This window comes from Myripristis murdjan, chromosome 17, assembly GCF_902150065.1.
Source record: "Myripristis murdjan chromosome 17, fMyrMur1.1, whole genome shotgun sequence".
Lineage (NCBI taxonomy): Eukaryota > Metazoa > Chordata > Actinopteri > Holocentriformes > Holocentridae > Myripristis > Myripristis murdjan.
The window spans coordinates 1065890-1078344 of NC_043996.1; the positions used below are offsets into that span (position 1 = coordinate 1065890).

Genomic DNA, 12455 nt, shown 5'->3' on the forward strand with positions numbered 1-12455 from the left:
TAGTCGATGCTTTACACTTGCATGGAGCAGCAAATACAATTGGTAAGAGTCCAGACTATCAGTTTAAGCCCTGCCTACGTGTTCAGAGCGTCGACATTTGGATTCAGCCAAAGTGATTTTTCCATCAGTTTTTCACTCCAGAAACTGACAGCTGCATCTCCATTGGCTCTAAAAAACAAACAAAAAAAAAAACAAACAAAAAAAAAAACAGCGCCCTCCTTCTGGTGTGTGCTGTAAAGCAATCTAACAGATTTTGCTCTAAATCCTGTATAAAATGCAGTATAGAAGCTGCTAGAGGCTGACAGTTGTTTCAGTGATTCCTTTGTTTAAAGTCATCATATACTTAGGTCACATAATAAATGCTGTAATAATTATTGATAGCACCTTTAACTCAGAATATTAGCAGTGTAATATTAAAATTCTAAAGCAATGTTATAGAATTCTTTGAGAGATTCATTTTCTGCTTCTTTCTGCAACCATGGAACATGCTTCGCCATCAAGCTTGTCATCTCTGCCAGTTATAATACTGCCAGAAATAAAATGGAAAGCAGTGACGGCTGAGGACATGCAGATAGGAAACAAAGACAGTATGATCAAAGTCACAGATGCTTTTCTGTAAAAACTTGTCAAAAGTGAGCAAGCAGAAGAACTATACCACTTCTATCCTTTCAGAAGAGGAATCCACACAAAGAACTTGAGTAAAGACAAGAAGAGTTCACTCTCATTCCCTCCTCGAGTCTGTCCCTCATCCAGCTGGTTCTGTACTGTGGTTATATAAAAAACAGACCTAACAGAGGCCAATCCAGCCAATATGACTTTAGTTCATTTCTATACTATGAAAAGGGAAACAGAAAATAGAAAAAATGGACAGTTTAGAAGAAAAAAAAACTGACTGAGAAAGGTAGACAATTGAAGCGATGAGGAGGTAGCTAGTAGGTACAGAAGATACAGAGGAAGGGATGAAAAGAGTATAGTTCTCAGTAAAGATTAACAATCCTCCTCATCTTTGCCTCAATTTCAGCTGGCTAGTCTAGCCTGTTTCTTATCATTTTTCCAGTGCACTATTGCGTTATTAATGTAATGTAAAATTGCAGCAACAAATTATTGTTACTGTTTGAAATGACTGTTTTTAATACCATCTTTACATCTGCTCAGAAACCCCCCTGTTGAGTAGCTATTACACCACTGTACTGGGTAATCATGCCAATGAGTTCATTTGATACTTCAGAGACCACTCCTACAGTCATGGACGAAAGTACTGGCACCCCTGGAATTTTTCCAGAAAATACACCATTTCTCCCAGAAATTGTTGCAATTACAAATGTTTTTGGTATACATGTTTAATTCCTTTATGTGCATTGGAACAAAGAAAAGAAAGAAAAAAGAAAAGAAAAGAGACAAATTTTAGATCATTTTACAAAAAACTCAAAAATTGGGCCAGACAAAATTGTTGGCACCCTCAACTTAATATTTGGTTGGAAAAAATAACTGAAACCAATCGCTTCCTGTAACCATCAACAAGCTTCTTACACCTCTCAACTGGAATTCTGGACCACTCTTCTTTTGCAAACTGCTCCAGGTCTGTCAGATTTGAAGGGTGCCTTCTTGCAACAGCAATTTTGAGATCTCTCCACAGGTGTTCAATGGGATTTGGATCTGGCCGCTTCAGAAATCTCCAGCACTTTGTCTCCAACCATTTCTTGGTGCTTTTTGAGGTGTGTTTCGGGTCATTGTCCTGCTGGAACACCCATGACCTCTGACGCAGACCCAGCTTTCTGACACTAGGCCCTACACTGCGGCCCAAGATCTTCTGATAGTTTCCAGATTTCATGATTCCTTGCACACTGTCAAGGCACCCAGTGCCAGAGGCAGCAAACAACCCCAAAACATCTTTGAACCTCCACCATGTTTGACTGTAGGTACTGTCTTCTTTTCTTTGTTGGCCTCATTCCATTTTCTGTAAATAGTTGAATGACGTGCTTTGCCAAAAAGCTCTGCCTTAGTCTCATCTGTCCAAAAAACATTCTCCCAGAAGGATTGAGGCTTACTCAGGTGCCTCTTTGCAAACTCCAGTCTGGCTTTTTTATGTCTCTGTCAGCAGTGGGGTTCTCCTCGGTCTCCTGCCATAGCGCTTCATCTCATTCAGATGACGACGTATGGTCCGAGCTGACACTTTGCACCCTGAGTCTGCAGAACAGCCTGAATTTGTGTGGAAGTTGACTGAGGATGTTTATCCACCATTCAAACTATCCTGCGTTGCATTCTTTCATCAATTCTTCTCTTCCGTCCACATCCAGGGAGATTAGCCACAGTTCCTTGGGTTATAAACTTCTTGATTATACTGCGCACAGTGGACGAAGGAACTTCAAGATCTTGGGATGGTCTTGTAACCTTGAGATTGTTCATATTTTTCCACAAATTTGCTTCTTCAGTCCTCAGACAATTCTGGGCTCTTGTTTCTCTTCTCCATGCTTGGTTGAACACACAAAGGCACACAACACAAACATTGTGCCAACTTTTATACATTCTAACTGGCTTCAGGTGTGATTTCTATATTGCCAACACCTGTTACTTGCCACAGGTGAGTTTAAACGAGCATCACATGCTTGAAATAAAATGATTTATCCACAGTTTTAAAAGGGTGCCAATAATTATTAATTTCTTCTGCTTTTTTGTGTTGTTCCAATGCACATAAAGGAAATAAACATGTGTATACCAAGAAACATTTGTAATTGCAACAATTTCTGGGAGAAATGGTGTTATTTTCTGGAAAAATTCCAGGCGTGCCAATTAGGGATGCAAACAATTAATCGGTGATCCATTAATTATCAATAAGAATTCACTCGATTAAATTAAATTGCTTGCAATTAATTGAACATTCCATGGTCCATTTGAACGGGGGTAGTAGTGCCCCACCAGTCCACGCGAGGGCGCCTTTGTACTGAGTGCTGACGCCAGATGTACAGGGACGCACACAAGAGAACAAAACAAACATGAAGCGGTCAAAACAAAGCGGAGTTTGGGACCATTTTAACTTGATAAATGATGACAAAGGCAGCAAATGCATGATATGTGGTTGTACTTTAAAGTACAGCAGGTTCACAACTTCGCTGAATTACCACCTAAATACGTCACATTCAGCCGTGCTGCAGGAGCGAGGTGACCAGCTTCACAGCCCACAGTCACTGCAGTGTTGGGACGGAGAGTGTGTGACGCTGGGAGAGCGGAGGGCATTACCCTACGAATATGCAATATGGTTACAACAGACATGCTGCCGATAAACACTGTTGACAGCGAGGGATTTCGAGAGGTGATATACTACATCCAGCCAGAGTATAATAAATCTTTGATTAAGGAACATGATAGGCATTTTTTCTGTATATCATAAGGAACAGAGAGGGGAAATTCAGCTTCTCAGGAAAATCAACAATCAAGGTGAATCAACAATCGATTAATGAATTAATCGATAATTTGCATCCCTAGTGCCAATACTTTCGTCCATGACTGTATTATATTAATTGCAAATAAACACAACTGTTCTGTTTACTGAAGCTAAAATTATCTTTTTTTCAGCTGCTACAGTGTGTAGTACACAAGAATTTCTCAAATTCAGTTTTGGTTTTAAATTTGCCAAAAAGAAACATCTTTCTCTAGGACACACACACAAAAAAAATTGTTGTTGTTGGTGCTACAGTATCTTCCTTTCATTGTTAGCGGGTGCTGGAAACTGGTTGGATGCTCCAAATGCTAACTGCTAGCCTCCTGCCACTGAGGTTAACATTTTTGAAATTGACCACTTTAATCCACTCAATTCTGAAGCATCCAGCATTCAGTAACAATGACAGGAAGATAAATCCCTGCTGCCTGGAGGGAGGTGAAATAATATCAATCTATCGACATGGATCTCTCTCTCTCATAAAATAACAGGCAGTTATTTGGTACTTTACTTCTTATTGATCATGTGTAGGAAAATGACTGTATCTACAGGATTTAGAAAAAGCATGATATGCTTGGGGGTCAACTTTATTGTGACCAGCTGGGAGTATAAGTAACGCAATACAATGTTCGAAAATACCACCACAACTGCTGGCAACCCACTTCACATCTTTTGGTTATATTTCCCTTTTTTCCCCATTTTGTCTTTATGTCCGCTTTCACTACATACTGAATAAAAATAATCTGTCGATATAGCTATTTACTTCAACATTTGCATTAAGACATTACAAATGAAAACACAAAATGAAAAGACATCTGAAAACTGTATTTGAGCCATTTTAATACTGCTGACGGACTTAAGTGCAGACACTTAGTACTTTTTCAGGCTTTTTAAAAAGGTACCACAGATAACAAGGAAGGTGGAATGGACAGACCACTATGTAGACGGATAAATGTATATTTACCCAGTAAGGAAGAATGATCCTTATTGGCTGAGTCTCCGTCTCCAGCCGGCAGGTTAGGTCTGGTGTAATCTCGGCTCTTATCGTTGTTGTACTTGACGTTGAGGCTGACCAGTTTACTGAAGTCTATCCGCAGAGTGCAGCACGAATTGTAGATATTCTGCCCATCCAAAGACTGGGGTGGAAAGAGTGAAAGAGGGAGAGAACATCAAAATTTTAACATGGTCCTATAGCAAATTCTTATAGTATGAAAGGTTGGATTATTACAACCTCATACCAAAGTTGTAAAAATAGAATTGGGCAGTAGGAACAGTATAAAATTAAATGTTAAAGTACAGTAAGTCTATTGTACTGCTTTGTTCTGAATTAACCTATGGGTGACGAGTAGCACTCCTCCTGAGCCACAAATTAATAAAAAAAACCTTTTGGGAATAGCAAATTACAAAAGCATACATAGATAAGCAAAAGCAAGTGAACAATCAGTGCTTTTCCATTTACCAGATGAAGTGTGGAAACACATTCAACCTAGCCAACCACATTCTTTGTTTTTAAGTCTTACACTACTCACAAAAAGCTAGGGATATTCGGCTTTCGGGTGAAATTTCAGGATGAACCTAAAATGCATTATAACTTTTACAGGTGAACTTAATGTGACCTTCTGCAAACTTTTGAATGCACATGTCCAACTGTTCAATGTTTCAGTACTTTTTGCACAAGTTGCTGTTCTCTAACAAGGAGTTTAACAGCAAAATTCACAACAGGTGTTTGATCCATGAATCGACCAATAAATTTCCTGGTTCAATTAGAATTGGTATTTAAACAGTCCTCCTCATTATGCTGTTCACATTTTGACATCATGAGACCAAGACGACACCCAACAATTGATCAGCAGCACCTCGCCATTGCGAGGCTTCAAACAGGATGTTCTCAGACGGAAGTGGCCACTGAGCTTAGAGTGTCACAGAGTGTCATCAGCAGGTTGCAACAGAGATACAGAGAGACTGGAAGAGTCACAGAAAGGCATAGAAGTGGACATCCTTTGGCCACATCCCACACTGATGACCGCTTCATTGTGAACAGTGCCCTGCGGAACCGGATGATGAATGCCACTCAACTCCAGGCACATTTAAGGGAGGTGAGAGGCACCCAAGTGTCACGTCAGACCATTCGAAACCGTTTAAATCAGCATGGTCTGCGAGCTAGACGACCTGCAAGGGTACCTGACCACACCACCAGGCACAGGTGTCATCGTCTTGCATGGGCCAGGGAGCATTTACGCTGGACGAGGGACCAGTGGGCCTCAGTGCTGTTCTCTGATGAAAGCCGATTCATGTTGAGCAGAAATGATGGCCGCCAGCGATGTTGGGGACGTCAAGGAGAGCGCTATGCATCAGCCACTGTTGTCACCAGATGAGCCTTTGGTGGTGGTGGTGTTACAGTGTGGGCAGGTGTGTCTAGTCAGTACAGAACTGCCCTAATGGTACAGTGACAAGCCCATACTACCTGAATAACATCATTAATCCAGTCATTGTGCCCCTGCATGAACAACACAGGCCTAATTTCATCTTGATGGACGACAATGCTCCAGCTCATCGAGGTCGTATCATTAAGAAACGGTTGCTGGAGACTGGGTTACCTCAGATGGAGTGGCCTGCACTTTCTCCAGACCTGAATCCCATAGAAAACCTATGGGATCAGCTGAGTCGCCGTATAGAGGCTCAGAGCTCTGTACCCCAGAACCTCAATGTCCTGAGGGCCGCCCTTCAAGAAGAGTGGGATGCCATGCCTCAGCAGACAATAAGTCGACTTGTGAACAGCATGAGACGTCGTGGTCAAGCTGTAATTGATGCTCAAGGGCACATGACAAGTTATTGAGACATTGACATTTTTTGTTGTGGTATACCCACCACTGTTGTTGGCTTTTGTTTCAATAAATTGTTTGAGATGAGGAAATCACCAGTGCATGCTTCTACTTAAATGCCCTACTTTCATGATATATCACTGTATCGTGAACTTTTTACATTTCCCGTAAATTTCACCCGAAAGCCAAATATCCCTAACTTTTTGTGAGTAGTGTATATTACACAAATTTAGAATGAAGTATACGGGTTATCAGTTTCGCCATAGTACCTGTGGATTTTTACAGGTACTGGCATTCACTACAGAAATTTTGGTATAGTGACATCCCAACTGATGAAGGTTGATAGATCATAGACTTCTCATTACACTTTATCTTCAACACAGCCTTACATGCCGGATGTTGTGTTCCTACCAGTTTAGCTTGCTGTGCATTAACGGGATCGCTGAACTGTAGCAGAGCCTGAAACTGGTTGTTCTTGGTGAAAGTTATAATCTTCATCACTGTTCCAAATTTACTGAAGATCTGGAAAGTTCCATTAAAAAGAAACAGATAGAGATAGAGACACATTAGTCAAGCTGTATTTGGAAAAGGGCTCACTGTTTCATCCAAAACAAATACATGTCATGTAATATAGCCATCAAGTTTAATCCATTAAATTCTTCCCTATTGCGTCAAGTTCACCAGGAGTGGACAGCTCCAAAATGAATGTAGATATAAACAGCAAAACAGTAAGATTTTGAGTGGTGAGATAAAGCTGAAAAATTGTTTTGAAGGATGCACAACACACACATTGGTTTTGGCTTCAATGCTCTGAACCAAATACCTGTGGCCATGTGATGATCACCACAAGGATGAGTTTGTGCCCTTGGTTTCAGGTCACTTGAATGTTTGGTTCCAGAGATATACAACCAACATTCAGCGTGAATGGTAGGTGCATTTATAGTAAACTACCAAACCAAATGTGATACGCTGCTTTTATATTGTGATTTAAATAATAACATTTTTTTTAATACCATACTGTCCACAGTCCTAACATCAACTATGTCACAGGGATAATTTTTGTGTATAACATTTTTCCATGCATTTTCTCATATTCACTTTGGGAAATTATGTTTTTGCCTAAGGTGAAGAAATTGGCAGTGTTTTGATGGTAGTGTGTACCGATCATGACGTGTGTATGTGTGCTTCTGAACATCCTCCTTTGTGTATCAATCTGACTGGTGACTGCAAATTGAGCATTTTACCTGTTGGAGAACATCCAGTGTGACGGGATAAAACATGTTGTCAATAATAATGCGCAGGACAGGGCTGGGGGGTGGAGCTAGGTCCAAAACTCCAGGGTCGGAAGAGGGTGAGCTTCCATCCTGGACCGCTGAGACAGCCTGCAGTACTGCCTGAGCCCTCTGGAAGGAAAAAAAACAAACAACAAATGGATCATGAGAAAGGGCAAGTATTGACAAGAGAGAGAGAAAACTTTGGTTATTTATCTTTAAAGGTGAAATCTGTAACTTCATGATCAATTGCTGTTCCAGCATCTTTTTTACCCAGGTAAAGGTATGTAAGTAGCGTAGAGCAAGTCAACTGGACTAAATAGTTTTCAGAAGCCGTTTCGCGGTTAGGATATCCACAAGCTTGTAGTGCCTTCCTTAGGTGTTTCTTCTCCTTTTCCCGGGAATGTGCACTCAATGGTAAGTTCTCTGCCCGGTGTTGCAGGGTTCTGATCACACCAAGCTTGTGTTCCAATGGGTGGTGAGAATCAAAGAGTAGATACTGGTCTGTGTGGGTGGGTTTTCTGTAGACCCTCACGTGCAGGCTCCTGTCCTCTTCGAAATGTACTTGGCAGTCAAAAAAGGCCAGGCTGTTGTTCTTAGAGTCTTCCCTTGTGAACTTGATGTTGTTATCTGCTGAGCTGATGTGTTCTGTGTAAGCTTGCACTTCCTGGGATTTGATGGTGATCCATGTGTCATCTGTGCACCTGAACCAATGGTTGGGTGTAGTTCCTATGAAAGAGGTCAGGACTCTGTTCTCCACTTCTTCCATGTAGAGGTTGGCCACTATGGGAGAGACCGGTGAGCCCATGGCTTCTTCCTGTCAGAGAAGCATGGCTGTCGGAGGACAGCTGGTTTGAAAGACAAGTGAAGGAGGCCATCTATGTCAAAGTAGAGAAGCCATCACTTCACCGAGGAGGGCGCCTCAGACACCACCTATCCCCTATCTACAATACTATCCTTTCATCCTTTCAGTTGACTTGCTCTACACTACTTACATATCATGACCTGGATGACTGAGAATCTTCAGACACCTGGTACAGGTACAATTTCCGAGGGAATCACTGAATGCTCAAAATTGTTTCCAATTGTTTACATACAAATGGTCACATTTATGATATGAGAGGTTATCTGTATTGGCCTTCAAATACAAAGATAGTGGCTCACCTAACAGAGTGTGTACCACTTACTGTTATTGCGGCAGCACCAGTTCAATTCTGGCTCAGACTGCATGTCATCTCTGTCCATCTCTACTATCACTTTAGTCAAATAAAGCAGGAATGGGAAAAAAGAATCTTAACAAAAAAACTGATAGTGTTTGGTGTGAGCACCTGGTTCAAAGCGGAGTCAGTCTTCAATTCCTTATGGTTTGAGTACTGGATGAAAACAGGAGTGTTTCTGACCTGAGGGTTGAGATCCACATAACATAGTGTTTATTTAATGCTATATTTATTATGTATGATAATACTTATACAATAAAATATGAATGGAAAATGGGGTGTTTCAAACCTGAGGGGTGACAGCTGTGTAGTAGTTCACCATAGTAATGGCTGCCTCCTCCGTTCCCAACTCCAGAAACGCCTGCAACACAGTCACACTCAACTTTTGAAAGTTTGACATTGCTGAAAAAAAAAAATATTAACATTACCATTACTATACTACCATTGTCCATCGCTATAACGCAGTTCACCTTTCGCGGCCTGCAGTTTCATGGATTTTTTTTTTGTGCAATTTTGCATGCTTTTTTTTTTTCTTTACAGCACACTGTGTTCTGGTTTGAACTTTGAGAGTGTTTAAACAAGAGAGAAAAGTGTGAAAATGTTAATGCCTGTGTATAAGTGTATAAAGTGTGTAGTGAGGGGTTTTACAGCCTTAAAACATCTAGAATAATTGTAAAAAATAAAGTTGACTACTTCGCGGATTTCGCCTATTGCAGGTTATTTTTAGAACATAACTCCCGCGATAAACGAGGGACCACTGTATTGCATTCCGTTGTTATGTCAGAGGTTAATGCAGTATAAATTGCAGTAACAATGTGGGAATTACAATTACAATTCACATTTGCCAGACACTTTTATCCAAAGCAACGCAAGTATGAGATTTTTATACATGGGAGAGGTCCAGTTCACACAGGGATGTGTGCAAGAGCTCCACAGAGTAATTTTTTGCATATTCATTGCTCACTAGAGCCCAAAGCATTACCCTGCATTGTTCAGTGCGATAAAAAAAAATTGGTGCACAAAATGAAATGGTACAATGGAGTAATAAAATTAAATATTACAGTCTATGTTTGTGTAGGTTTTTGTTGGAGCCAGGAACCTGCTTTGATGTCATACTAGTGCAGTGCCCATTCACATGTGTGAACATGTTACAGTGTACATTTGATTTGTACATGTGGGTGCAGAAGCTCACATGAAAATGTCACGGGCTCAGTGAAGTCAAAGTGACCTTCAAAGTGTATGAATAAGACCCAATTACTTTCGTCAATAGTGCGTCTTGAGGTGGTCTGTTCCCCACAGCAAGCTGGCACACTGGAGATGTCCAAATGCAACACTGCTGCATCTCTTCCAGATGTGACCATAAAACCAAACCATGTAAATCTCAACAAAGAATTTGGAAAAGAAGAAATACATTTTTTGGTGTTTATGCAGAGATTTGTAAAATGCCAATCAAAGGCACATTCACTCAGGCAACACTGATGAATTACTTATGTGATTAATTTTATCATTCTTTTAAATTACAAGAAGTCAGAGTCAACATTTTATTTAGCAGTTACATTTTCTCCTCAGTTGTTACACAGCTTGCAATGTGGGTTTAGATATGAGTGCTACAAACTAATCACTGATCCGTTTCTGAGATCTCACTTTACACGGCCAGGTGATGAATTCATCATATGGATAAGATAAGGAGTCGCACAGTTATGTGTAATGGTTGCGTGTAATAACAGCTGTTGTAGCTGTTGGAGAACACAACACCATCAGTGAAAGGGCACTTTTTTTATTTAGCGTTTGTTTAACTGACAGGTGTAAAGACTAGTGGAGCAGGCGGAGAATTGATATAAAAAACAGCTGGCTGTATCCTCATGAGGGGAGTAATTGTGCTAAGTCAATCAATGACTGAGTTTTATAAAACAGAACACCGCATACACATGGCTTTATAATAATCTAATGAAAAATTAATTTGACAATAAGAACGGTAATGCATATTTCTAGCTTTTCAAGGCTGGGAAAAAACAAGTACACAGGGTTTTAACCCAGAATGCTGAGGCATGGCAGCAGCCATGCTGGCAAGACACACAGCAACACTACTATCTCATCATAGCAGCTCTCATAAACATATTGTGTACGCGCCAGTTCTCTGCTCCAATAACATTAGCCTGTGGGTTATGGTGTGCTGCTCCGCTACAATAGTGCCATAACTGGCATGTGAGCGCTTTAAAATTGATTGGTAGTTACTGATTAGTATTGCATTGTAGACTCAACAGACTCAGGGCCCTATCTTGTGCCACCCGCTATCCGCTGCCACGACCCGCTACCCGCAAATTGCGGATTTAGGAACTTCCGCTATCCCTAAACGGTATCTTGCGCCACCCGCTACCCGCTATCCGTTATGCCGACTCCGTCATTTGCTCCTGGAGGTGTGTTCGTGGGCGTGTTTCATGCGCTATCCCTAAAGTTGCTATCTTGCGCACACACTTAAGGGAAAGCGGATAGCGGGTGGTCAGGACCACCCGCTATCCTAAAGTTTGGGCTGTTAGGAGAGCGCGTCCAGGCGGCTTCAATGCGCGCCCCGACGGAGCCTCACCACGCACACGGTCGGACTGATACCAGGACTCCGCCGGAATGGACTGAGTATATTACTCATATAGACTGTTTAGAGGAAAGACTGTTTTAATTGGACACTTACGCCAGCACGTTTTATTGTTTTATCATAAGCCAGCAGCTGTGCTATATTTTTATTTTTAATATTTTATTTGCCCAATCTACCTTGTCAATAAATTAGTTTACACATAGTTCCCCCTCTGCCTCTTGTGTGTGTGTGGTGTGGCCGGGGATTTTATTCAATCAGTACAACCTTGTGACACGTCCACTTGGACACATGTGGCTCCACCTCCCGAATTAACTCGCCTATAATATAATATATCATATGTATATAAAGCCAACTTGCTTTAGCCTCAGTAGAAGCCCTGAGAAAATCTACCTCCCTCTCTCCATCGCGGGTTTAGGATTTAGGATTTAGGATAGCGCAGCTTGCCCTTAAAGGCAATGGCACCTGGCACACTGATTGGTTTAACTGGCGTAACGCCCAAAACACGCCTATTCATAATATAGCGGGTAGCGGAGGTGTTTTGCGGATAGCGGGAGGTGCACAAGATAGCAATTTTACGGGGGAACGCCTCTTCCTAAATCCTAAATCCGCAAATAGCGGGTTTAGGGAGTCTGGCGCAAGATAGGGCCCTCAATCTGAAAACAGGTGAGAGTTGCAGTCAAGCACTGGGTTTGCTAAATGTTACAAAATAGACAAAGATAACTCTTAAATCTGTGTGGCTGATAAAACAAAATATGAGAGGGTGGTGAACACAAGTTAAAGAAAGTGATGAGTTTACAACCAAAAACTGAAAACATGACACAGTGCAAAACCTGCAATATTGGCCTTGTAACAAGCAGGCAATGAGATTCCACCATAACAAAGCCCCGCTGCTGTTACTTTATGTAAGAACACTCAATACACAGGCTGCATAAGAGCCGAGCAAGACCTGACCATGCATACCACAGCTTCAACCCTGCTCAAGCTTAATCACACACACACACACACACACACACACACACTATGTAACAGCTCTGCCACCACATTGTAAAAAGTAATACATTTCATGATTGCATTTAAGATATTTCAATATTTTTCAGGTTTTATTATCTTTTTTCCATT

At 41.2% G+C, this 12455-nt stretch overlaps 1 protein-coding gene across 2 annotated transcripts in view; it reads right to left on the reverse strand.

Moving 5' to 3' along the window:
• ptbp2b (polypyrimidine tract binding protein 2b) overlaps window positions 1-12455 on the reverse strand; it is a 46508-nt gene that overhangs the window by 24908 nt on the left and 9145 nt on the right. For both annotated transcript variants that reach the window (XM_030073831.1, XM_030073832.1), the window contains exons 5-9: window positions 9036-9107; window positions 8858-8929; window positions 7503-7661; window positions 6670-6780; window positions 4401-4572 (exon numbers count right to left, since the gene is read on the reverse strand). In XM_030073831.1, coding sequence (XP_029929691.1) covers window positions 4401-4572; window positions 6670-6780; window positions 7503-7661; window positions 8858-8929; window positions 9036-9107 — 586 coding nt within the window. The remainder of the gene's footprint in view (window positions 1-4400; window positions 4573-6669; window positions 6781-7502; window positions 7662-8857; window positions 8930-9035; window positions 9108-12455) is intronic.